General features: G+C 43.6%; 1 protein-coding gene across 1 annotated transcript; it reads right to left on the bottom strand.

Moving 5' to 3' along the window:
- Positions 1-1,536: 1,536 nt before the first annotated feature.
- On the bottom strand, positions 1,537-27,894 carry myo10l1 (myosin X, like 1; the record flags this gene model as incomplete). Its single annotated transcript, XM_083902950.1, has 42 exons — positions 1,537-1,641; positions 1,814-2,005; positions 2,098-2,271; positions 2,340-2,675; positions 2,813-2,936; positions 3,125-3,261; positions 3,342-3,549; positions 3,643-3,791; positions 4,079-4,230; positions 4,550-4,670; positions 5,605-5,762; positions 5,837-6,031; positions 6,337-6,479; positions 6,731-6,786; positions 7,234-7,327; positions 7,421-7,516; positions 7,608-7,712; positions 8,308-8,446; positions 8,552-8,675; positions 8,873-9,715; positions 9,854-10,157; positions 10,241-10,347; positions 10,651-10,768; positions 10,853-10,977; positions 11,057-11,137; positions 11,227-11,329; positions 11,515-11,597; positions 11,682-11,750; positions 11,842-11,934; positions 12,024-12,090; positions 12,692-12,792; positions 12,886-13,032; positions 13,124-13,242; positions 13,324-13,453; positions 13,542-13,648; positions 13,729-13,813; positions 14,041-14,179; positions 14,339-14,473; positions 14,924-15,111; positions 15,920-16,078; positions 21,031-21,126; positions 27,874-27,894. The coding sequence occupies 42 exons, from the start codon at positions 27,892-27,894 to the stop codon at positions 1,537-1,539; spliced, it is 6,228 nt and encodes a 2,075-aa protein (XP_083759076.1).
- Positions 27,895-27,991: the final 97 nt, after the last annotated feature.

Below are 27,991 nucleotides of genomic sequence, written 5' to 3'. Positions count from 1 at the left end.
CCATCTCTGAGTGCAATTTCCTCACAGTGTCTTTCTTATCTGCGCCTTTTCACTAAAACATCCTGTATATATATTTTTTCATCATCACATCATCGTCCCAAACACACAATTAGTACAATTAGATATAAATAACCCCTTACCCTCCCGTCAAATCCCATGCTTTTCCCTTTAAATCACAAGCACGACACCATTCTTTTCACATTGTTTCTGAGGAGTACACTCACGTCCCTTTTTCTTTGTTTGGATTACACCATAAATACGCTCAAGTACACGCACATTCAGCACTTTGGGGTGTTTAAGATAGCGGGGGGGAGGGGGCATACAGTCATAAGAGTAGTAGCAGTAATAAAATGTCACATCCGGAGCTCACACGTCATCCTTTAGGTCACTGATCTCAGTGAAGAAAAGGTGAGAATAGACGTGGACATACAAGATAATGATAAATTTGTTAAAAACACTGTATAAAACCATCCCATCATAGTCCTGTGTTCCTGCTCATGTTCTGTGAGTCACATTAATGGTGCACATACAGCACTGTGGATTCACACAGACGTTTCACACCATTCAGTCGCATGTACGTCACACATGAGGCGTCACATTGCATCTATATACTGTACAGTGCAGAGGCCACTGTGCATTGAATAACTCTCATATTGTGTGATATACAGTACAAAACAATTCAGTTTACACGTATATGTGAATATACATTAGATTTACGCTGTGAGTATTACATGTAGACATGTATATATATATATATATATATATAGGGGGGGGGATGTTTGCATCAGACTATTCTGGTTGATATTCTCTGTATAGAGCCTCAGGAGGCTGTTAGTTACCCATGCACGAGAGCCTCTCTTCTTCTTCCTCATCAATAGTATTGATTTGATATTGTTCAGAAATCATTTAAAGCCGCTTCTTCTGGGGTAGAATTTTCTACTTTTCTTCCCCCGGCCACACGGTGGCACTGTGGAGTCAGCAAGAGCTTTTTTTCTGATTATTATTTTTTTTTATCTTAAGCAGCTCTGAAGAAGAATGAGCATCATTTACAGTCAAGTCCTTTCTCTCAGTCCCAGATGATGTTACAGATAATTAAATAAAGAAGAGAACAGAGAGAGAAAAAGCAAGCAAGTTATTCTAACAGCAAATAAAGATGCAACAGGAAGTGAGAAAGAGAAAGACTGTGTGTCTTCTGTGTGGCAGTGCACCAACGGGGAGAAGGGAGTGAGGCGGCTGAGTTGTGCTTGTAGTTTGTTTTTCCCCCAGAGAGGAAAGCAGATAGAAGTTTGGAGTGTGCTTCAATATCTACATGCAGGACTACAACAGAGGGGAGGGGAGTGTTATGGACTGTGAAAAGGACGGTTTTTTTCTTCGTCATGCTCCTTTTTAAAATGGATCCCTTATCCCAGAGATGGACAGAGTCTGTTTCTGTCTCAACTCACAATTCACCCTCGGGGATTGGCTGCTTGGTGCAACTGCCTCCATCGAAACCCACCGACCGACCCTGGGGGGGAAGGGGGGCACTGTTGCTGAAAATCACCTGGCCCAGGAACTGGAAATGCTGGACACTGACATGATGCTGCAGCGTTTATTCACCACCATGTTGATGTAGGCCCTCATGATCTTGGTGATTTCTCCGACCTAAGGAGTGAATAATACGATTCAGTTTGTGCTATTCATAAAAGTATATCTGCATTGCCACCTAATTTGACACTGAAAACAGTCAAAGCAACCCTTAAATACACACAAAACAATGTATAAAACGAAATAAAGAACAGTATTAAAAGGTAAATACTGAATAATGATCTCTTACCAAAGGCGTCTCAAAGAACATCTCCCTCTCGTCCACGATGACCTTGTACGTGCAGGGCTGCGACGCCCCGAAAAAGGTGATGTGTTCATACTGGAAGGTCTCCAGAGGTTTGGGTTCGCCTCGTTTATACACAGACACGTTCTCAGCGCTCACGCCGAGCCACAGGTCGTGAGGGAAGCCGCCCTCTTTACACTGAAGAGAGAGGAGAGAGTCACAGAGAGTCAAATAAAGGAAAAACAGATTATGAAATGATGTCTTCTTCTTCTTCTTCTTCTTACACTCACCTCCACGTCAAACAGAGTGGATCCATATCCGGGCCACTCTTTAATGATGCTCATGTACTTGAGCATGGCCTGGTGCTGGGGCATTCCCTGCAGCCGGGTCCACTTCTCCAGAACACTGGTGCGCGTGGCAGACGTCTCCTCCTTTACCCACATCTCCATCTGCTCCTCCTCCACCTGAAAGGACACAGGTCAGTAAATTGAAACGATATGATCTATAACACTCAAAGGTGGTCTCTCCAAACCTTCTGCTTCTTCAGTGATCCAGTCTTGAAGCTCCTCCTCAGGGTTCCATCCAGGAAGCTTGGGGTCTTCCGTCTCTCCACGCCAATGTTGACCCCTCCCGGTCCTCCCACGATGCCCTTCCCGTCTCCCGCTCCTCCTGCTCCGGCTCCACCCGCGGCCGTCTTGGTGGAGTGGAAGATGCGATTGCGGAGACGCCCGATTGGATAAACACTTCCCAGACTCCAGCCGGCTCGACCCGCCCCGTCGCCGTGGAGATACTGGAGACGTAAAGCTGCCAGGTGCTGCAACGTCTCCTCTGAGGCCGGGAAGTGACCGCTTATCAGAGACTCATGAGCCTGAGAAGAGACAACTTGCACATGAGTGAAGTAGGTCAACACGAACAGCTTCGGTGGCACAATTATAGTTAATGAAAGTGCAAATCATGACCTCAGTCACAGTAATTATTACCTTCTCTAAATTTAAACACCCTCACCTGTTCAAACATGAAGGCAAACTCCACTCCCTCCTCGGGCATGCTCTCCACATCCAAGAAGCAGTAGAGTTTGAAGTAGAGTTTCCACTCTCCTTCCTCCTCCTCCTCGTCACTGCCTGACAACCTGAGGAAAAAATCCCACACACAGAGAAATACCAAAATATCTTATTCACTATTTTTACCCTGCATGGTTTTACCTTCAAGCAAACAATTAAAAAACAGCCACAGTGCTTTTGATATTTGGAGCATGATTAAAACACCTGAACCACAAACTGACAACATAAGACCTAAGAGAGCACAGGGTGTACAAACCTTTCAAACTTGGCCAGAACGTCTGCGACGATCACTCTGCTCTCCAACGCTCGGTCGATGGAGGAGTTGTGTTCAAACAGAGAGAACAGGTTCTTGCTCTCCTCCATGGCCAGGCCTCGGATCAGCTTCTCCACGACCTGAGACGGCGACACCAAAACACGGATTAGACTTTTACCCTGACGATGTACTGTCGTTGTACATAGGTTAGATAGATCACCTCTCCAGCTGTGGTGTGAGAGTTGATGGAGATCTTGCAGGAACCTCCTCCATGACAGTAGACGATAGTGCTCATCTCCTGTCTCACCAGCAGGGCGGCGATCTCCTCCTGAGAGGGGACAAACTCTCGCGTCTTGGTCTTCTTCAGGGACTCTCCGATGAACGTGGCGTAACGCTCGATTTCAGTGCCGCAGTATCGCTCGCGGACTCTGAGTGAAAACAAACACACATTTATTATTATTTATTCAGCTGGTGATTTCATCACAGACACGAGAAACATAATCACATAATCACACACTGACCTTTTCAGGTGGAAGCGCAGGTATCTGAGGATGACTCGACTGGGCAGGAAGGTGCAGCTCATGCAGGTGAGCAGGTGCCAGTGTGCCCGATTGGCTGGGATGTTAGGCTGAGGCACGTGATTGGTCTGTTTGATCACCTGACAATAAACCTAAAGAAAAAAAGACATTAGTCAATTTATAAATACTGTCAGTGTAGGTCTGCTTTATCTTTGATTCTGGATTTTGTCCACAGAGATTACACACATGAAATTATGATTATATCCCAAAGATTCCACTGATTTTTATCCACTTTTTTCAATGACATGACATCCAAGGATAAAATAGGAGATGCTGACATCTGTTGGCCATTTGCTGTAGTGATGTTTGTGTGCAATGCCTTCCAGAATGACTTACTATTATAATAACTGTAACTATAACTATAATAACTATTTGTTACCTCGTCCCTGAGAGGACGCAGGTCCTGGCAGGTTTGCAGGATGCCCTGGATGATGGGCACCGTGTCGGCCAGAGTCTCCATCTCCTGCAGGGAGTTGAACACTCGCACCGCCTCGTCCTGCAGACTGGCGTAGCCCTGACGCCTTTGCACTGCTGGGAGAAATAAAAACAGAGGGACAGAAAATCAGACAATGAAGACTGAAAAACATGCTTGGAATAATTAAGAAACGCCATATAATCTGTTTAATAGTGGACTATTACTACAAAGTTTTTTCATCTTATATAGCAAATAGGGCTGAATGATTTTGAATAAATATCAAATTTCATTTGAAAAACATATGTAAAATGAATGTACTGTGTGATATTGACAGAAGAATAAGATGTGTATAGATGGAGACAATAATTAATAAATAAAATGATATTTTGACATATATTTTAAGAGTGTGTGTTGCAGAGTTAGAGGTCGACTTACAGGTCGTGACCTCTCCGTACGGCAGTGGCAGCAGAGGAGAGTGCAGAGGATGCTGCGTGTATCTGAGGATGGGGTTTCTCCTGTACATCTGCTCCACGATGTCCGGGTTCACGCTGTTCTCCTGAGTGAAGAAGAGCACATGTCTGTTAAAGCGTTTTTAATGTTTAATGTTCTCTGACTGTTGTTGTGTAGGTGATTAGAGCTGGGTATAAAAACGTCAATACTTTTGTGGAGGCAACTACGTATTGAACATCAAAAGTCATTCAGGAAGTAAGAATATACTGAACTTGGATGGAAATGTGTGGGAAAAATAATCCCCTTCTCACTTCATTAAAACATCAGAAAACATGTTCCTGACGAGTTAACGTCTCATTCACTAATTTCGGGGGTTTTCCTCAACAGCCTCAATGATGCCAGTTTTGTAAATTCTCTTCCAATTTTGAGGAAAACAGACAAAGATAAACCACAGTTCAACCGGTTGTCACTTTGTTGTCGTTTCGTATCAAATTTACCTCTGGAGTTTATCTCTGAGCTCCAACAGTGATCATGATTGGCCGTCTCACGGCGTCCAGGATGTAATTACAACACATGAAGCTGATGGGGATTAACGTACGTGTGTGTGTGTGTGTGTGTGTGTGTGTGTGTGTGTGTGTGTGTGTGTGTGTGTGTGTGTGTGTGTGTGTGTGCGTGTGTGTGTGTGTGTGTGAGTCTGGGATGTGATTTGAGAAGATCAAGAGAAGCTGGGACTTGTTTCATGAATGACAGGTATGTTCATAAGATCTAAAGTTCACACAGTAAATGTAGGAGCAGGAAATTGCTCGGTGTTAAACTGAAGAAGATGACGACCAAAACACTTAAAACTGAACAATTTTAACAAAATCTGCAATCGAATGGCGTTTGAAGTTATTTTGCTTTTCTATTAGCGATACCTGGTACTTTTTATGCTGTATCGAGGCATGGCGAGCCGGGACCATGTAGTGGAAAAGCATCATCAGTCCAAATTATCCATATCAACACCACATGAAACTTTTTGTATGTGATTCTGTGAGTTTCACCTTGATGTCTCTGATGAGCTGCAGTGTCGGAGTCTCTATGGGAGTCTTACTGTCTATGACTCCCTGCACAGCAGCTGTCCACCTCATAGCTTCATTCAGCATCTTGGTGTAAAGGCGGTACGAGTGCTTCCTCCCGTACACGATGATGTTCCAGTAACCTGCAAGAAAACAGAACTCTTGCTTGACATGTCTAATCCCAGATTAATCTTTCCTTTTTCCTCTCCAACCTCACCTGTCTCCCGGTGCACGCGCTCATCCGGCTGAATGACGGAGCAGAGCGAGTTCAGGACCAGAGTTCCCATCTTGGAGGAGTTTCGTTCCGAGCTCTTGTAATAATCCAGAGAGTTGTGGGTCAAAACAAACCAGCGCTTTTTCAGCTTCAGGGACGTGCTCTTAGCGTTCGTCTTCATCTCCTTCTGGAGCCAACCTGAGCCACGATGGAGGCAGAGGAAGGGAAAGAAGAAGAAACAGAGACACATAACATATATTAGTATATCAAAGGAAAGAATTCAAAAATGAATAGCACTAAAACCATAAAAAAAATACTGTGAATATAAATGTAAGGATGTGAACCTCAACTATGTTTATGCATGGAAATGTCTTTTGCAGACATGGGGGAAATGTGGACATATTTGATTAATGGTGACATCAACAATCAACAATTTAATCAAAATGATGAAGATATCAAGTAGTAAAAAGTGTCATTATTTAAAAAACAAACAGCATTCTGACCTCTGACCAGGAACTCCTGTCCGTCCACCCTGGCGTCTCCTTTAGGTTTCTGCAGTAAACTGATCCAGTGATGCATCTCCTCTGGTGTGTCGCTGTTACAGTGGATCACACGGTTTGCCGTGATGATGACGAAAGAGTTGGGCCTGGGAAGGTAAAAGTGAAAGAATCAGCTGCTACTTTACTGTCACTGACTTAATCCAGAGTTGTTTTATTTTGAAATTCAAGCTGTATTGATTTACTTCATAGACAAGCTCAGAGAGCCTGAATATCAGCAGGAATATTTTGAGATTTTAAGGCTTTTGGGGTTTTGGAGTTTGAATCTATGTGTAGTTATGTAAGGGTATTCATTTTATTGACAGCATTTCCCTGCTCTGTTGATGCTGGTAAAACTTACCGGTCAGGGTTATCTGACGCACAAACAGAGTCGATCAGCCCAACGTCAAGAGTTCCCTGAAGGTGGAGTGGAAAAGCAAAAGTGATATTATTATTATTACCATATTATTATTATTATAATAATAAATGCTACTGTAACACAATGACCTAAATTCACACGTGCATATAGATATATAACATTTCATGTTCAATCCTGTTTATACTTATATATCAAGCCCACACTGCATTTATTCTGGTAACTTAATGACCTTTTTATAGTCTTACTTTATATTGTACTTCCAATGCACGTTTATTATTTATTACCTTTATCTTTACTGCTGTGACAATGTCAGTTTCCCCACTGCAGGACTAATAAAGGACGATCTTATCTTATCTTATGTTATCTTGTATGTTCTGTACGTTTTGTACATTTTAATTCATTAAAAAAAGGTTGTACACAGCATAATAAATCAGGACATGGTATGAATGTGTATGTGAGCAGTGTCACAGTCTGCAGAGACTGACCACAGCGTTCTTTGGGTTTGCTTGTTCGTGGGACATCTCCAGCAGCTGCTCAGGAGTGCAAACACGCACTTTGCTGAGGACATTGAACCAGCCGCTGCACAGAGAGACACACAGGGGGTTAGAATCAGTCCACACATCAGTCCACTCAGACATACTGCACGTGCAACATGAGGATGTTTTCTGTCACCTCGCGTCCTCTGGTGATTCTGCAAACACCTGATACGTCCGCTCGTCCGTCACGATGTTCAGAGCGTTTTCCTTTTCATGATTATCCACAATCTCCCTGTAAATAGGAGGATACAGATGAAGCTGTTGCTGTTGACTGAACAACAACAAAAGAAAATATGTGTCTCGTCGTTCCTATAAAATCTTACTTTGCAGCGCGGATGTCGATGGTTCCCTTCAGCTTCTCCTCACTGTCGTTGTCGTAGTACATGAGTTTACTGTCCCTCAGCACAAACCAGCGCATCTTCCAGTTTCTGAGGTAAAAAGAGACACAATCAAAAACAACGGCCAAAAATGACACACCGTGGTTTAACTGTAAAATGATATATGTATACAATGGGATCAATTACTCTCTGCAATTGTAGGTAAATTCAAATACTTCTGATATTAGAAGCAGAATAGAAGACATATATAAGTAGAAGTTAATGGTGTAATATAAAACCTTTTTAATATACCTGTAGTTTTAATCTGTAATTTGTCTAACACATATATATAAGGCAATGATTTGTTATTAGAGAGTAAAAGTCACAATCCAGCCGCTTGTTTAGGACGCAGGTGCTTTTCCATTTCTGCAGAGGGTTTAAAGCTTCAAATTAGACAAAAACAAATTCATTATTATGATTATAGAATGCTATTATAACATGCACTAGTTTAACTGTTAAATCCATGCAGAATGTGTCACGTGACCTTTTAAATTGAAAAAAACAATAAGTGCTTTAAGGAGAAATTAAAGTGAAAATGTTGGATTCTATCAAAAAACACACACTAATTTAATTTAAACATTCTCATTATATTGTAATATTGTCTCATTGTAAGCATGCAGCTGCACTCTGTATCAACTACAACAACCTCCGTGACAGGGTCGAGAGACCTCCTCCCTTCTTGTAGAGCCAGCCGGACTTCAGAGACTCCTGTTTGGACCGGAACCACATGAAGGTTTCGTCTTTTAACACACACCACCTCCGTCTCCACGGGATCATCAGCCCAGCTGAGGGAGAGGAGGAAAGAAAAGGTAGTATTGATGAGGACCACTCAAATCTGTCATTCACATTCACATCAGGAGCAAAGACACTCTTGATCCTCAGAGACTCACCCTTCATGTAGAGGTAGCCGTGGAAATATGGAGGTCCATTCCCGTTAAAAAGAGTGACTCTGCCATTGGTGACCTCTTCATCAGTGTCCATCATCCCATCATGCTCATCATCACTGTCTGCATACTGGTAACACAGACAATAACATCACTCATTACTCATTTATATATAAAGGAATTAAAAGAATTGTGCCACCTTCTCAGTTTATCACAGTTCTGAGCTAAATAAACTTTTAGAAAAAGGTAGAATTTTGACTGCGGCGCTGCTCATACATGTCTGCGTGCACGCATGTGAGGAGGATGCATGAGAGTGTATGTCCTCACAGAGTCAGAGCTGCCTCTGTAGGACTCCATGCTGGCGTTGGTGCAGGTGGATTTCCTCGGGTGCTCCTCGTCCGGCGCAGCCGCGCTGCCTCGGTTGCTCCCGGACACGGAGCTGTCGTCCCCGGCGTTGACGGACCCCTCCTCGTCCTCCTGGTCGTAGTCTGACTCGGTGTCGGCCGGCATGCTGTAGATGGGCTCCTCTCCGTCCCCCAGGCTCTCCACCATGCTCACCTTCCTCTCCGGCTCTGCCTTCTCTCCCTCTCCTGGGGGAGGCGGAGGAGGAGGAGGTGGAGGAGCAGCGGAGCCGTCTCCAGGTGGAGGGAGAGGAGGAGGGGGAGGAATTCCAGTGACAAATTCCCCATCTGTGGGCAGAGGAGGTGGAGGAGGAGGTGCAGGAGGCACCGTCCCCTCAGCAAAGGCAGGTGGGGGAGGAGGAAGTTGAGCAAATATGTCCTGATCCACAGGAGCGTTTGTCTCAGCAGGAGGAGGGAAGTCAGGGAGAGGGATGCACTCCTCCTCAGCGTGGAAGCCCTCATCCACCTCCTCCTCTTTGGAAGCACCTGCTGAGCTACTTGCCCTTTTGGGAGGCTTTGCTTCGGCAGCAGGTTTCACCTCCGCCGCTGCCTGCGAGGGATCCACGCCTCCGAAGTTCAGGAGGTCGATGAGCTCCGTGGCCTTGCGAGACGCCTCCTTCTTCATTCGCTTCAGCTCGGCGTCTCGACGCAGCTGCAGCTGATGCTTCGAGGATTCACACAGCTGCGACACCTCGTCCTCTCTCTTTTTCTGCAAGCGCTCGATCTCACGCTCCAACTGCAAGATCTCCTCCATCTGCCTGGTCTCCCCCTGAAGAGGGAGAATAGAGAGAGAGAGAGAGAGAGAGAGAGAGAGAGAGAGAGAGAGAGAGAGAGAGAGAGGGGGGACTGAGCTCCAATATCTCTGATGAGATGATGAAAAAAATCTCCACAGAGTGTCATCACTTACTTCTACTGTAATTGTCTCCTTCTCTCCTCCTGCAGCCGCCTCCCCCTCCTTCTCCTCCTCCTCCTTCTCCCCTTCACCGCGTGTCTTCTTGTCCTCCTCCTCCTTCCTCCTCTGCTCCTCTTCCCTCTTCTTCTTCTTCGCCTCTCGGAGCTTCCGAACACGAGTGCGTGCCACCTGTCCTCGCCGGTGTCTCTGCAGCACCAGAGCGGCCTCGCGCTGCCTCACGAATCGCCTGCGTTGGACGTGCTTCCGTATGTGTTTCTGCAGCGTGACGACACTGGCGCGCACCAGCTTGAAGTGTTTCCTGTGGACAATAACGGGCAGAAGACGTTACTTTATTATCTTCTTAAACGCAGACAACTTCAGCTCCTGTCAGAAGGCTCTTACTTGGCAGAGAAGGTGAGGAGGTGAGCACGGATTATCATCGCAGCCTGGCGTCGAACTTCATCCCTGTCTTTTTCTAAACGGTGCTCCAGAGACTCTTTCATAAATACCTACAGAGGTAAAAGTAGAAAAGGTTAGGTAGGTAGGTTATAGCCTTATTTTCAGCACAGGCAATCTGATGGGAAAAAAAGCAAACAGTACTTAAAATGTTTAAAATCGTTTGTGAAAAATTCAAAAGAAAAGAAAAACACTTTTCACGGATCCGTGCTGCATGAGAAGTAAGGGTTAAAAACATTGTGTAAAATACTGTAAATACGTAAATGATGTTAGTGTATAGTAATTACCATACTAGAAATAAGATGGTTTTATCATAACGTTACTCGAATAATATTATGTGTATTTCTGAATGTTACCTTGGTCTTTCCCAGCTGCCACTCTTTCTTAGTCTTGTCATATTTCAATAGAAGGTCTGAGTTCCTCTTTTTATCGTCGCCACCTGCTGGTACTTTTTCTTTCAGAATGATTTTGTATCTGTGGAGCAGAAAATAATTTACAGGATGAAGAATAGTCTCAGTCACAAAACACGACTTTGATAAATCCAAATATGTAAAATACCGAGAGAAGAAGTCCTTGAAGGTTCTGCGCACGGGGAACCCGGCACGGCGGATCTTCACGGTCTCAAGCATCCCAGAATACCTCAGCTGATTCATGACGATCTCTGGGTCGATCACATTTGGGGTCTACGAGTAAAACATGAAAAGAAAATCCATGTACGCCATGCTCGAGTTCCACGTCTGTTATTGTCTGAAAAACACTGACCTTCCGCATGTTGGGTTTAATGCAACGGATGAAGAAAGGGTTGGACGCACTCAGCGTGGCCATGAGAGCGTGGAGAGAGTCCTGAGGAGACGCAGAGGACATGTTAGGACACTTCTCCTCGGTGGATTCACGAATATCAGTGGATGAAAACTTCCTCTTTCATCTCTTACCCTGAACTGGGAGCTCACGGTGGGTTTCCGTCGCGCTGTTCCCATCTTCTCCTCGTTGTTCCTGCTGCCGACTTTCTCAAACAAGTCGTAGATGAAGTCCAGTCTGTGTCACACAGGGAGGATTTTTACATTTAAATCTAAAGTCATTTGTCCTCTCAGAGGGGATTATGATATTCTGAGGATTATGATATGATCTCATTTTTAAAAAGTGACTTCAACTTCTACCAAAGTCATTTTCTGGTCACACACTCTTTTACTACTATACAAGACATGCATCTCTTCTTTCACCTGCTGTCCTTCAGCATGTTGAGAATGTCATCTCTGAAGGTGTCTCTGTTCTTCTCCAGAATTCCTTTAGCGTCATACAAAACCTGAGGGGAAAAAAACAGTCATGAATGATATAATCTCTGAGACACAAGAGAAAACATTCAGTGCACTGTGAAGAATGTGCTCACCTCCCCGGCGTAATGTTTGATACCGAACTGATGATCTGCGAGTCTGGGTTTTACATAGTAAGGGTTTGTCTGCGGCAAAGGAGAGAAAACAGTGTTTAACAGCAACACTTGTGTGTGAATTATGCATGAAGTTAAAGGAACGAATGTGTAAGTAACGCACAGAGTGTCTGCTGTGCAGCTTCTCCAGCAGAGTGAAGTCTGTTCCTTTGGGGAATCGACTCTCTTCGTTCACGAGCGCCAACAAACCCAGTTTCTGTCAGAGGGAAAAGCAACTTGTTATGGAACTGAATGACATTTAGCATCACAACATATCGTCTACGCTGAAATAAATCAGCTTCTTACTTTCTCTATGAGGTCAAGACACTCGGCATTGTCCATCCAGTCGATGGCGTCCCACTGAACGCCCTCCCTGTGAAAAGTTAAACAAGCACACTCAGCAGCTGAGCAGAGGTTGGACAAATGGACGACCCCTCTGACCTCTTGAATCAGAAGATCAGGACCAGTCATAAAGGTGAGCTGCAAAGTGACAGACTCAACCTTGGATAATCTCTCTCACACATGTACAGGTCAGATCTCAGATGAATTCAGGTTGCTGCCTTCAGGCCACAGTCACAGACCCAACAGACTAAAGAATTCTCTGAATGAGTCATTTGTGTTGCTGCTTGGCTTGTGTTTTGTCACTGTCATTGTTGTATGTGTCTATTTTTATTTATTTTTAGTTGTGCTTCAATTTGACCCTCTGGGATAATAAAGAGAACTTAGTACTTATATAATACGTGTTTGAAAATGACCTTAATGGCTATGCATTATATCTATGTTGTAACAGAATTGTATAAAATAAAGCAGCAAGGGATTTTTATGGTCCACGAAAACGATTATAACCATGATGCAGTAATTCTGTGATTAAAATTTTTTTAATTTAAAATGGTGAAGAGCATGATTTGTAGACGTATGTTTCCATCCGTGGTGTTTAATTTTAAGTTAAATATAATAAATAGTGCAGTATGAACCTGTTGTATTCCAGCTGCTCCAGGGAGAAGATGTGCTTATTAAAGTACTCCTGTAGCTTCTCATTGGCATAGTTGATATTAAACTGCTCAAAGCGATTCACCTGGAAGCAGAAATGAAACAAACACACACGTTGAGTTAAACTCTTACACTCACTGTGAAGGTGGCAGAAGATTTCAAAGGAAAATGTTCTGACCTCAAAGTTCTCAAAGCCGAAGATGTCGAGGATGCCGATGGATTTAAAGTTCTCCTTCCCTTTAATTTTCTGGTTGATCTTGAGGATGATCCAGGAAAAACACTGGGAATATAACGCCATGGCAACAGAGTCACGAGAATCCACGGCCTACAGCGGTGAGAAGAAGAAGAAGAACAGAGCTGTGAGTGACTGCTGCATCTATACAGGGAGAATAAACAAGTATTTATCCATACTGTACCTGCTCTATAGTGAGAGGGGAGCAGATCTCCTCTCCTCTGAGGATTATAGATCGCTGAGTCAGGACTTCGGACAGCTGGAAGGCGTCCAGGCCCAGCAGCTCACTGGCATCACTGGCCACTGGAAAACAGCGTTATACATCCATAACGTGTCTGCCTCGGATTCAATGTGTCACTCACTTTACGAGAGGCGTTCGCTGACCTTGCTTGGTCGTGATCTGAGCTCCTCCTGCCGTCATAAACTCGATGTTTCCCAGCTGTAAGACTCCTGAGAGCAGCTTAAACATGTCTCTGATCTCGTCCTCTGCGAACTCTAACACCTTCAGTGCCTCCTACAAACAACACAAACAAAGATTTTATCATTATAAACAATTAGGACAGCCCATAGTTATGCTGCAGTTTGAAGGATAACAGACAAACCATCACGCTGTTAAACAGCTCTTTGTCGTTCAGGCTCTTGTCCTTCAGACATCCTGATTGGCTGAGGTAGTGGAAAGATTCAGGAGGCTCCTCCAGGAAGTAAAGGCCTGATGGAGGAAACGACTCAAATTATAAAAGCACATTTATGTTCTTGTTCTTTAAAATCCGCTCGCAGGGCTTCTCTTACTTTTATTCTCTTTGCTGGCTCCGGCTAACAGAGCGTAGAAGATGTGGTAGTTCCGTTCTCCGGGGTTTTGTCGCACCACGCGGTTCTACAACAGAATCAGCGCAGCAAAGGCCTCGATTATGATTTTATCACAATTCACGAAACACAAAAGGTCAAACAGGTCAGTTGAAGTGAGTTAAAGTTAAAGTTGTGTGCAGCCGCAGACATACAGACCTTTTCCAGCAAGTCTGAAAGACAGGAAGTCAAGGATCTAACTTTCCTTTAATTCTCTTTTCCACGATAACATAATACAGAAACAGTCAAACACACAACATTATTGAGGATACAGTCGATGACACAGCCTCCCTGGATGTTTCCTCCCTCTGAGAAGTGAAGCTGGATGAACTTTCCAAAGCGACTGGAGTTGTTGTTGTAAACAGTCTTTGCATTTCCAAACGCTTCCATGATGGGACTGAAGGACACAAACAGAAACACACCTGAGGTCAGTGTTGTTTATTTCTTTGTCCATGACATTTAGGATTGAGTGAACAGCAGAGGACACATTCCAATTCTGGGTTCTTGTGCGTGCGTGCGTGCGTGCGTGCGTGCGTGTGTGTGTGTGTGTGTGTACCTGCTCTGTACGATGGCCTCCTCCACACGTGTACTCTTCTCTGATGGAGCCGTCCCGGCTGATTTCTGGCTCATCATTGACAGGAACTGCAGCAACAGTTTGGTGCTCTCTGTCTTCCCAGCACCCGATTCACCACTGGAGACACACACACACACACACACACACACACACTTTAATTAAATGCACTGTGACCTTCTCTTGATATTTCAGTATCTTACGCTGGTCCATTTGTGTAATTGACATTGAGATTTGACTGTGGCGTTAGCTCGCAGTCTGTTTCACTCAAGATACAGAGTGAGACAAAGACACTGAGTCTGATCAAACCTGGAGAAGTAAACCAACTTTACCAAGTAAAATATGGTTGGAAAAAGGGTTTCTCCATCCTGGTCCTGTGGACCCACTGCCATCACACCTGATTCAAATATACAGGTCATTATCAGGCTTATGCAGAGCTTGCTGATGAGCTGAACATCAGGTGTGTTGGAGCAGGGAAACACATCTAAAACAGACGCAACAACACAACAGCAACAGACATAAACTGAACATACTTTATCACAACCTTAAATCCTGGTCCTGTGAACTCACCTGATGAGGACACACTGGCTGTCGTGGCGTTTCCAGATGCAGCGATAGCACTCGTTGGCCACGGCAAATATGTGGGGAGGGAGCTCCCCGAGATGATGCTTGGAATAAAGGTCGACTCTGTCGGGGTCGTACAGACCTGAGATCTGCTTGTAGGGGTTCACGGCAGCCAGGATGCTGCCAATGTTAGTCTGAAAACAAAGAAGGATAATATATGATATTACAGGTCTTTTTGTCATCATTTGGTCTTTAGCTGTTTATGTTCGTCTATCCCTGCCTTTGTTTGTTTAAATTAAATTAAATATTAAAGTAGTCTTGTCTTGATATTCATCTGGATTGGAGGATAAAAGAAAGCAGCATGTAGTTACACATTACTGGATATTTATGAGAAAGTTAAGGTCCAAATTACAAGAAGATGGAGGTCAGATTTTTATTTTAAATATGTTTTCCCTTTTATCTAAAAACATAAAAAGCCTCCACATGTCACATATAAAAGTGAGCTGCAGGATACACCGTGACACAGAAACCCTAAATTCTTGTGATCAGCTTATGGTAAAATCTGTGTGTGGACAATATTTCATCATCATCTAGATTATAGGTCCCACCCACAGAGGCTGTCATTGGTCTGTCGTCTGATTATCGCCACATTTTCCCATGAATCTGTCCCACTTTCTTCAAACATAACCGCTGTGTTTGATCTATGATCACAATCACAGAGATCTTTGTCAGTGAGTTCTTTTATGGGCATCAGTTAAGTCATTCATTCACAACTCACAGAGACAAATTACTTCAGCAATTCATTTCTCTGCAGATCATGAGTCAGTTATTGGATCGCAGCGGCAGCAGAACATCATATTAGAATTATGCTGCTTCATCTTTGTGTGCCTGTACACAAACGTTTGTGTTTGCCGTCAATTCAATGGACACTTTGGCTCCACAGGATCAAGGTCAAAGTTCAGTTATACTAACTTTAACCTTCTGCCTCAATAGCTGACTTACATAGATGCTGTCCTTCTGGTAGCGCTGGTACAGGTTGTGCATGATGGCGGCCTCGTGCAGCTCGGCCAGCGCCGACATGTCCTCCACGCCGTCGATGCTGGACTGGTGCATGGCGTACACTCGCTCCCTGGTGACCTCGGCCTGCTGCAGGTACAACACCTGAGGACGGAGCGTGACGCGTTTCACTTAGCACTTATTATTATTAACAGCACGTGATGATGATGTTTGGGAGGAAATCTCATTATCACACATGTATTCTACTAAAAGTCGTCTATTATGCTGCAGTTATGAGACATTTTGTGTCCTCAAGGACAAAGACAAACAAGTGTCTTGAGTCAGGAGGAAGACAATACTGAATTTTACTGAGTCACATGATCAGAATACAAAGTGCCACAGCTCTTCTTCTTCTTCTCCCCAGACCTCCTATCTCTTTTATGTCATCCATCGCCATGGCAACTAGCATAGTCTGGGACATAGGTGGGTGGGGAACCTGGTTACGTGAGGGGACGTAGAAGAAGAAGATAGAGATGGAGGAAAGGAAAAGAGTGACAAGAGCACAGAAGCAGAGAAGAACAGACCTGAAATATAATCCCTGTCCTTCTTTACTGTCCTTCGTCCACAGAAGCACAGGCACAGGACATTAATGTGATTGTATTTCAGCATAAAGGTGATTATTTCATTCCAGAGTCTGTTTGTGTTGCATTACTGTTATTTAAATACATCACTTTCACTCACACAGCAAAAAAAAATAACTCAACTGTCTGCAGATAAAAAGCTGTTTCTGAAATAAATATTCTGTTCTGCTCCTGTTCATCACCTTCTGGTGTCACAGAGAACTGTTACCAGCAGGTGAAGAGACACAAATAAAAGTTTTTTTTATATATTTTCTATTTCTGTTTTTGATCTTAACTACGATTCCATCGTCACAACTGCTAAAAAAAAAAATCACAACTCAGATGATGGTCTGTCACGCCAGCTGAGGGAGAGTCAACTTGAGGTGAAACTGGTCTGATTAAACTGGTTCGGGGGCTGGATCTGACCCCAGGGCCGTATAATATAACCCATGTGTGATCTATAATGTTTACAGCATGATCCCAGAGTCAAATAAAAACTGTTAATCTAGATTTAATGAAGTCATTGCTGTGCTACTCCATTATCGACTTAATCATGTACAGTATAACATGATTATAAATGTTTGCTGTGCCTACAGTGATGAGATGCATTCATTTCCGTACACATGCAGAGATCGAGTGATGACAGGAAGTATCTGACATTATTTAAATTTCCCTTTTTACTTTTCCACCCTGACTGAATCCCTTTATCTTAATTTTTCTCTGTGCGTCTCATTTGCTTTTTATCTCTCTCTCTCTCTCTCTCTCCGTTATCCCTCCCCCTCTCTGTCACTTGCGACTCTTCTCTCTCTGTACATGCGGGTGTGTTCTCTCTCGTCTTCCATCTCACTGCTCATTAATTTACTCCCCTTTTCCTCTGCAATCCCAACATTTCCCCCTCTTTCTTCCTCCATGTTTACTCTTTAATGCCGACTCGTGTACATACAGTACACACACTGTATTTCTGAGGCGTCTTCTCTTCTCTGTCTGTCACTCTGATAATCACAGATCCTGCGGCGCTCGCTCGCGCAGATTTACTTAATGTCTAATTTGCTCATTCTGAGACTCTTGCCTGCACTTATCGCTTTACTGAGAGCCATTTCACAAAGTCAAGCATGCCTTTGCAATTCAGAGTTAATTATAGTGCAACAGACGACGATGCTTCACACACAAACACACATATTCTACTGCAGATGCTTCTGAGAGTGCAACTAGTAAACAATTATTCACAGTCGTTGGTAGAGGTTGGTAGAGGTTGGCACTGTTGCCTCACAGCAAGAAGGTGCTGGAGTTACATGTTCTGTGTGGGTTTTCCTCCAGGATCAACCGTCCATCTGAGCTCACTATTGTTGTATAATAACAATAAAGATCCTTTCCTTTCCTTAATATTGCAGGTGTGTGCACATGGTTTCCACATGCTGACTACTGTAAACTCATTTCTCTGTATGTGTAGAATCCAAATTTGAGGAAAGGAGAAGATGCACAGAAGACAAGAAGTCAGTGAGTGAAAGAAAAATGTGATTCTGTTTGGTTTTAAAACTAATTTTGCACAAAACATCTTTGTTTCAAATGATTCCGCACATACACAAAATGTATTCTGTGTAAAGCGGATGCAAAGAGAGTAGAATATTCACCGTGAACAGAGTCTCATGTTCAATAATTCATCACCAGAACAGAGACATGACAGTGAGAGAGTTGCACAGTGACAGAGAGAAAGCACATACTGGACGGACAGACAGACGTCATCCATCCTTCAGCAAATTTCATATTTTATTTAACCAGAAAAATCAGTTAAAGCTGTAATTCTAAACTTTTAAATAATATTATTAATGACTGTTATTTTCAAACCATTGTCACATGAGTTCACACACAGCTGATTCAGCTCCAGCTGTGTCTCTAAATATAGCCGCGTTCTGTTTTTTTTTGCACACAGAGAGGGAAAGCGGGAGAGAGAGTAATGGTCTTCCTGCAAACTCTCTTCATCTGACTTCACAGATTAGCTGCAGAGGGAGGAGATCAGTGAGAGAGTGAGAGAGAGTGAGCGAGAGCTGTGGGCACAGTGACCTATATATTCTGCAGATGTACATTCACAGTATCACACAGCTCTGTGTTATGCACCTGCAGCTCTCAGGTCCTCGCTGACCTTAAATCAGATCGTGCAGACCTTTCGTGGTCCAGGAGATATTTCTGTTTAAGACGAGTGTATCGGAAGCAGGAGGAGCAGCTGCAGCCAACAGTAGTTTTATGGAAGGAGAACGGACAGAGCCAACAACAAGCTTCTGGATCTCATATCACATTCAGCTCACAACCTACAGCACATCTCATCAGCCATCATCAAACCACACAAACCTCCGCAGTTTTAGATAGCGGTCATTAGAGGGTTACAGACGTGCTGTGGGTCGGGAGATCACATCGTAAAATATAAGCTCGTTTCTGTGCCAAATCAGACAAATGAGTCACTTTTGTACTTTGAGTGTGTGTCAGTGTCTCCTGTGTGTGTGTGTGTGTCTGTAGATGGACCAGCGGCGTCCCTGCAGCATGTTCTGTGCTCTCGTGAGCTTTCACTGCAGCTTTTCTCACTGACTGCTGAAATCCAGGTCACATAACACTCGCTATCCATAACTCGTCACAGTCATAACCTCTGAGTGTGTGTCTGTGTGTGTTCAAGGTCTACATACTGTATTTTGCACATGGTGTACATTTGTCAAATGCAGGTAAAATTAGCCTTCAGCATGAGACGTTTCACTTTTCCTGAAGGCTGTTGACGGCAGGTTTCTATGTTTTTACTGTACACGATCCCTCAGTCACATAAATTTTGCCTCATATTCCAAATTCAGGCAACAAGAAGTCAGAGCTAAGACAAAAGAAGACAAACCATCAGCTCTCCAATGTCTGAGTGCTTATTCATTGCCAATATTTAAAATGCAGGGTAAAGATGAGTTTAAATTATAGAAAGGGTTATATGCTATAGTCGTATACCCGTGGAGCTGAGCAGATTGAACACCACAGTATTTGTGGTGAACTGGGTCAGGGTCTGTAGATCAAAGGAGCAGAGTGACAGCGTAACAGAGAGGGAAACACGAGAAGTAAAATGGGGGAAAACGAGCAATAAAAACAGTGCTACTGTGTTATGCTTTCTACTCCCTTTGGCTTGAGCATTAGTCATTTTATTGGTTTGACTGTTTGGACAATTCAAAATGCTGCGGGATTTCCCGAGCGCTGCAGTCAACAAAATCTATTTTTTTGACCCTGATCACAGCAAAGCAGCAGGAATAGACAGAGTTGTGTTTGCATGGGTCAGATCCTGCTCCTGTAACAGCATAAACCTTCCCTCATCCTGCTCATGCTCCATCAAATATTCACCACAGCCTATTACATTTGAACACCAGCGGCTCGCAGAGAGGCTCGCAGAGAGGCTCGCAGAGCCGGGTGGGGGCTGGGGGAGGTTCAGGACGTTCATAATCCAGAGTAAAGACAACGCCTGCTCCAAAAAAAAATCAAGCCTCTCTTTTGGGAAATGCCCGTCTGTCCTTGCTATTTCCACAAAACAGAAACTCTGACCTACAGCTACATGAAAAAGACGAGGCTCTCAGAGTCTACTGTGCATCTGTGAGAAGGGGAATAGATGTGGATGTTTCTTCACTTGAATTCAGGCTAGAGAGCCAAGTCTATTATTAGCACCATCTAAATACTGCCAACTGGAGCGCATAGAATATATGAGTATATGCATGTGTACAGATACCCAAAATGAGTAAAAATCATTATTTTGGAAGGGAGTGTGGTGTTTTCTAACATCCCGAAACAAGCATTTTCATCTGTGCTCTCATCATTCTCTCTCTTCATCTAATTTGGCTCTGCTCTCGAGGCTGAAAGTGTGTCAGAGATGAACTCTTAATATGCATGAGGAGGAAAAAAGAAAGTGGAGCAAGATGAACACAAGTTTCAATCAATCCACATATAGAGGATCATGCACAGCTGCTTGATCTTCACTCTGACCTTTGTGTCACTTACAGAGGCACAGTAGCACAGACGACACTGTTTACTTCTCCTGTTTACTTTAAACTCATCAAATCAGCTGATTTACGGATTCACATCCTGTTTGATAAATGAACCATTCCACTTACATTAGGAGATAATTACATTTGAGAAACACAAACCTCTCTGTGTGCATAAGAAATGAGTTTTGAGTTTCAACTTTGGGATTTAATCCACTAAACATAAACAATAACACTTTCAAATCGAGGTGAAAGCTCTCCATGTAATCGTCTTCTTCCTTGGCTCTTATTCTTGTCATCCCTCAATAATGAATGTGTTAAAAAGCAACCAAAACATTTGAGCACAACACTTTTCCTGGTTTAAATGTGATGTAAAGATACTAGATACTAGATTATTTTTGTTGACTCGATACCATGACCTGTAAGATAACTTGAATACAGAATAGTGTCTGGTGTAAACAGTGAGTGTAATAATGCGTTGAGTATTTTTGTCTGTGTTTCTTACCTCCCCATAGTCGGTTGTGAGCACGAGGGTTCCATCGCAGGAGTTCACAGTCGCAGGAACAAACTGCTCCTTCTCTCTGACCCAAACACGGGCTCCCTGCGTCACACAGACAACATGGTCAGAAAAACACATTAAAACTCAGTAAACTGCAGTAAACAGAGGCACCAAACATTAGGCACTGCAGCAAGTGCAACGTGCACAAACGATTCATATTCAGATTACCGCTATACAGTAGACTACAAAATGAAGATGAAACTCTTGGGTAAATATAATAATATTTGAAGGTAAGATAAGGCTCCACAAATTTAAATGTAAAGATTTTAATTTAACTACATATGATAACAAACTGCTGGTCAAATAATGAACCACTTCTTACCATATTTTTATTTTTATTTTACAGACAAAACACTTAATTGAGACAAAAATCATTAGATTAACAATAAAACACATTTTGTGTTACATTTCACAGACTGCGTGTAAAGTCAGCACAGACACACAGACAGATGTGTTTAAACGGAGAAGACGAACATCTGGATCTTCTATCAAGGTGTAGCAACAGTGTGTGTGTGTGTGTGTGTCAAATCATTACACTTTAAGGTGAAGAGGTGAAGACATGGTGGGGGGGGTCTCAGGTTGAGAGGAAGTGTGCTCTTCCTGGACATTTTTTTTTTTCACACACACACACACAAAACCCTCTTTCATGCAGACACTGACCTTTGACCTCCAACCCCTAAAAAGGGGCAAATCACAACAGTGGAGGCAGAGAAGTGAGAACGCAGAAGGAGAGAATTTGAGGAGTTTTGACACATTATTGACTGAATAATCTTCTTGTTAAGAGAAACTTTCCTCATTTAACAGCTCGTGTTTGAAGGCTGAGAACAGAGTTAGAGCCGTAAACACACACCAGATGTGTGTGAATGAATAAAGTGGGCAGCAGGGGTTTCTAGTAACAGATGGTCCCACGGCCCCAGCATTGCCTGACGACCTTTATCTCACACTTTACTCCTCTCCTCATTATGTTGTCACAAACACACTTTCCTGTATTAATGCACTTGATGAAGCTCTTTTATTTTTTATGCTCTCTGTGGGTGTCTTTGTTTTGATATTAGCAGCTCACTCCCTACTCACGGATTCATTAACTGATGTTTACAGACATGAAGGAGAGAAAATAATGGCTTTAAAAAGATGATGAACACATGCATAATCTCTTATAGACTCGTTTAAGGGTTTCTGTGTCTGAGCTGTGATTCACTGACTGCATGTTGCATTAAATGCTAATTTACTCTTATCTTTGTATGAACAGACCTCAGAATGACTCTCTCTCTCTCTCTCTCTCTCTCTCTGCCAGTCTCATTCTGTCATGCCCGTCAGATTCCAGCACACAGAGCCATTACAGTGGCGGTGATGCTGTGATTTGACCCGATGACCTCTGGCCACAGGCTCCATTCTCGCAGTTCACTTCACCCCATCCTGTTTTAACTAAATTAAATGACCCCTGACCCCAGTTAAACCTCTATCACTGGCCCTTAAGCAGTGGCCCCCTGAAGCACATTCACGCAACATTCATGGGCACAATCCTGTTTCTTATTTTTGCCACAAGGAGTTTGTAACTTGCTTTACATGTTGTATGCTGTGCAAACACCAAGATCAGGCTCAATGGTGGGGGAAGTGAAGTGATGGAGTCAGTTTCTCTTCACTCTCTCCAGAAACTAGAGTATAATTTGCATTTTTGCTCTTTAACTGTCTCCCCCCGTAAGTAAATGGGTCTCTCGTCCCAGATCGATGTACTTTGCCTGAGTCGTGTGCAATCTCTGAGGCAAATACAGCCAAAGGAAGACGGAAGGTTATAAATGACCTGCCAGCTTTACAACCTACACCCACCACCACCACTCTTGTTCTCCTCCTCCTCCTCCTCAGTGTCCTCCTCCCCTCCCCCTTGTCCATGACTGGCCCAGACAGGCAGCGATGGCCATGCATGACAACAAACTCTGAATATTTATCCTGCTCTATGAAATCCAAACCAGGCCACGGTCAAACACAGGTCTCCACCTCCGTCTATCATCTGTTCGTCAGGCTCCATTAAACTGCAACTCCCCTCAATTGTCACTTTACCCTCAAACATGACCTCTGACCTCACAGCACAGCTCTCTAACCAACCAGTTAACATCCAGGGCATGAAATGGTACCTGCTGGGTTTCTTTGGTGTCATGGTCACAGTTGTACTACATTTGACTGTGATTCTAATCTGAGGAGATGCACTGAATGTTAAATATATAGACATATATATATATATACATATATAACTACACAATGTGAAAAAAAATTCTATAATGGAGGATGCTGTACAGTATTGGCAAGATTACTCTCTGACCTACAGCACATCCTCCTGTTCAGCACTGTCTGCATTAGGGACCTAAACTGTGCCAGTAATATTCCATTAAAGGTAATAATGCAATCACCTTTAATGGAATATTAAAAGCCCTCAGAGGATTATAGCTGCAGGAAGTGGAGGAACAATGTGAATGAATGGATATGTGCATCCGTGCATTCGTGCATGTGTGTGTGAACATGTTACTTGCAGATGAGTCGCATCTTTTAAGGCTCAAAAATCCAGTAAAATTACCTTTTAATAATAAGTTTTACTTTGAAATTGTCAGCATTCTGTTACTGTGTGTAGTGATGTCTGGCTGCTATTACTCTGAAGCTTTACACTGATAAACAAACACATTAACTATTTATCCAGAGAAACCAGAGCAGAGTCATCCACTAAAGAGTGTGCGTGTGTCTCTACAGAGCACATCCTCCTTGAGAGGACAGTTTATTAACAGTGTGCTAATTATCACGTTCCCTCTCATCTTGGATTAAACTACAGTCACACGCCCTCCATCCACCAGGACCCTGGCAACAAGACTCCACGGCAACAGTGTGGGAACAGGGCGCCATGGAAACAGCGTCTTTCCGTCAAGCTTTGGCAGAGCATTGTTGGATACGCTCTGATGTTTTGTTATCTTTTATAGATAGTGTATTTTTACACTTTAAGTGAATTTAAAACAATTAACAGCCATTTTTACAACATTATCGGTAAATAAGTGACCGGATGAAAGAAGCACGTGAATCTTCTCGGAGACGTTTGATTCACACATTGTAAAACAGCTTCAGTGCAATTTAATCGTGTAGAACAAGGAGGAGATGTGAAAGGGTGGAAAGATAGAGCTGGAAAAATGCCAGAGAGAGAGAGACAGCGCTGAAGAGTGGCACAGAAAGTGGCTGGTTAAGCAAGATGCAGAGGCACCGAGAGAAAGAGAGAGAGAGTGGCCGCAGGGAAAGAAAGTATGCATCAGAGAGAGAGGAGAGAGAGAGAGCTGAAGCAGCTCCTGAGCAGAACAAATGTGTTTGGAGCTGCTGAATATAGGTCACACATCTCCACTGACTGTTGCCTTCCCTCAGCTGAAACACCGAATCCTACATCACACAGATCCATATGTTATATGTTCTGTTTCCAACATGCATGTCACAAAATAAATGACTTATAATCAGAGTGTTGCTCAGTGTTCAAAACACTGGAAACAAACCACAAACCCAGTTTTTTTTGTGTGCTGCTGTTTGTATGAATGTTTCACAGCTTATGTTCACGCAGCCACACAGAATGAATCCACATGATTAATATTTTACTGCCGGTCACTGCATGAAAGAGCAACTTCAGGGCGAGAAAGCCTCTTCAATGAGTGGCCACTCAACAAATTAGTCATGAATAATAATAATAATTCACAGTCGAAGGAGAAAGAAAGTGACAGAGTGAGGACGAAGAGAGTGAGGGAGAAAGACAGGGTCAGAGACAGAGACTACAAACGGCAGGTTTGACATCATGTGTCTCGGGCAGCACACCTGTGATCCAGTTCAACCTGTCACGACACACAAATGTCACATCTGAGACCAAATGTCATCACACACACACACCCACACATATCCAGGTGTTGAGAGCACGGCAATTTGAGGGTAAACAGAACTGAAATTACACTAAACTGTAGTCAAGAGAGTTATTCTAGGTCCCATTCCTAACATGCACCTTCTATTGCAGTGGTTGTTATGATCTTGGAAGCCATCGGTGCAAATTCTGTCATAAATTAGCCTGTGGGGTCAAAGGTCGACACGCCTGGTTTACTATAATATCAACATTAAAAGTGTCACCAATGCTTAGTGAATAACTGCTACAACCAATCCTGGTGGTACTAAATATGTCATGCTCTTCCTGTGCTTCCTCACTCCCCTCCTGCTTCTCTGGCTGCTTTCACACCAGCTCCTTCTTAATCAAACCCTACTTCATTTGATCGTAGTAAGTCTGGCTTGTTTAGGGAGGACTGAATGTGCAACTGAACTCTGGTCTGCCTAAAAACACAATCTCAGTTTGCTTCAAACATGAAAACATTCTCCAGTAAATCACTAAAACTACTGACCATTTATCCCCAGTATCATGAACGGTGTTTTACCAACACTACACACTCTTAGAAATAAAGGTTCCAAAAGGGTTCTTCTACAAGGGCTGAGGTTCTACCTGGAACCATTTGCTTCTGAAAAACCCTTTCGAGAAGAAAGGGTTTTTCAAGGGTTCTTGGTAACATTAATGGTTCCAGTAAGAACCATTTTGATCCAGAGAACCCTTTAAAACCCCTTTCCTGAATAAAGGGTTTTAAAAGGGTTCAAGCCGAAGAACCTTAAATGGTTGCACAATTATTTCTAAGAGTGTAGAAAAAAAATGAGGGGATTACAAAGTCGTCTGAAGCCACCTGACATTTCATGCTTGGCCAGTTATCGTGTTTACTGCCTTGGTGGAAACAGAGTGAGACATGGTCAGCTGTTCACTCTTTTTGTTTTTTTAAGGACAGACAGAGCAACACATGGACGAGTGATGCAGGGATGTGAGGATCGTGAGTCTGCATATGTTGTAGAACTCAATAACTCAGTCTCACGTTTGTGTCCAGAGTGTGTATCTGTGTGTGGCTGCAGGGTTTTTAATATGTGGCGGTCTGTGGTGATCAATGGTCATGATCAATTTATCGCGCACAGACTGAGAGGAAGTGGAGCAGACGAGAGACGGTCGAGTCATGTCACTGTTGATGCTGGTCATCCTGGTCATGTCATGTAGTGTTTGTATCGATATAAACTGAACTCACTGCTGTAATCCTCAGCAACAGCTTGAAAGAGAAGGGTCTCACACACACACACACACACACACACACACACACACACACACACACACACACACACACACACACACACACACACACACACACACACACACACACACACACACACACACACACACATACAGAGCAGTAAATGGCATGACATCACTGCCATATGAGGGGCATTTAAAGCCATATCAGATTAACTGAAGATGGAGAAGGATAAGTAGCCTCAAGAGGACGGATATTGGCATCGAAATCACTGGACAAGACAAAGGTGCTTCATCAGATTGTGTGATTGTGTGTGTGTGTGTGTGTGGTGAGAGGCCTCCATCAACTGAGGACAGAGACAAGGGAATAGAAATATGAAAAGGAAAACTTAACCTCACTAAATTGGCTTTTTTGGAACGATAAAGCCCAGGGTGTGGCTCGCGTTTCAACCTTTACGCGTACTGGACTGGTCGTAACTGGAGCGATGATGACAACAGACGACGACGTGAACACACGTGACACAACAGTCAAAAACACCACAGACAACAATGGAGGACATCCAGACGCTGTTTTCTCCTGACATTTTTCTGTTGCACAACCAGGTGACTGTTGTGGAAGAAGCTGAGCCTGGTTATTTTGGTAGTATTTAATGGAAACATAAAATAATAAGTATCCTACTGTACCCAAACGCAGCTTAACAGTGAGACTGAAGACTCTCCCCTCCCTTTCCCAAGCACGCCAAGAAACTTGAAAGAAAACACACCGTTTGGCTTTAAAACTTTAAAATATGAAATGCACGCTCTTTGGCTGGTTTGTGTGTTGGGGCTGCCATAAAAACATGGTGGCTAAAAGATGGTGGCAGGGTCCTTATAGAGTCCATATAAAAGGCTGATTCTAAGGCTACATGAACAGGTTATGATATCATTTGTCAAACATACTGGTCTATACTCCACTACACACTGGTGTAGGGAGAGTGGTTTTGTCAGATAATCAGGGACAGTGATTTATCAAATATTCAGTTATGATTGATCTTCCTCCTCTCTTTGACTCTTCAGTCCACCTTCATCCTGCTCCTCTGCACCACCTCCTTCTACACATATCCATCCTCCCCTCCTCCTCCTCCTCCTCCATCCCCTCTTCAATTCCTGCAGACGTGTGCCGGCCCTTACCCACCCATAGACCCCCTTTGCTCCATCCCATTCACACCTTGTGCATTAAAAAGTGCCCTGACAGCAGAGAGGTTTACCGGACACAGAGAGCTCTGGTACAGCGAGGACACCCTCGGTTGACAGATTGGCTTTAATCCGGGAGCGCGAGCCTTATGGAGGCAAAAGCCAGTGTCAGCTCTCGTTTGGCCAATTTATGTGCGGTTGTGCTGTGAATTCACTCAGTCACAGACGAACAGCGAGGCCCCGGCGCTCTGCGGTGATCGTAAAAAAACATAACGGGGCATTCGTTTATTCCCACTCGATGAATGAGCTCGCGCTGAGCCAGGCCTGTTCCTCCTGTTCCTCCTTCTTCATCATCATCCTCACCATGATGATGATGATCAACAGAAGCAAAGCATCACCTGCCACAACACAGCTCGATGTGGATGATGAAGGAAAAACAACACTCTACATCGAGTCTGTCAACTACAACGAACCAAATCAGTGAGACCGTCTCTTACCTCTGTGAAAAACGCCTCCATCCTCCCTACTCCTCCCAGACGACGCGCGCCCGGCCCCGCACAGCGCACACACCGGCTCCGGTGTCGCGTGCGCAAATCTCGCCAACGGAGGAGCGAG

Source organism: Microchirus variegatus (genome assembly GCF_963457635.1).
Source record: "Microchirus variegatus genome assembly, chromosome: 2".
Taxonomy (NCBI): domain Eukaryota; kingdom Metazoa; phylum Chordata; class Actinopteri; order Pleuronectiformes; family Soleidae; genus Microchirus; species Microchirus variegatus.
The sequence above is the reverse complement of the archived record's forward strand: the minus strand, read 5'-3'. Positions and strand labels throughout refer to the sequence as shown.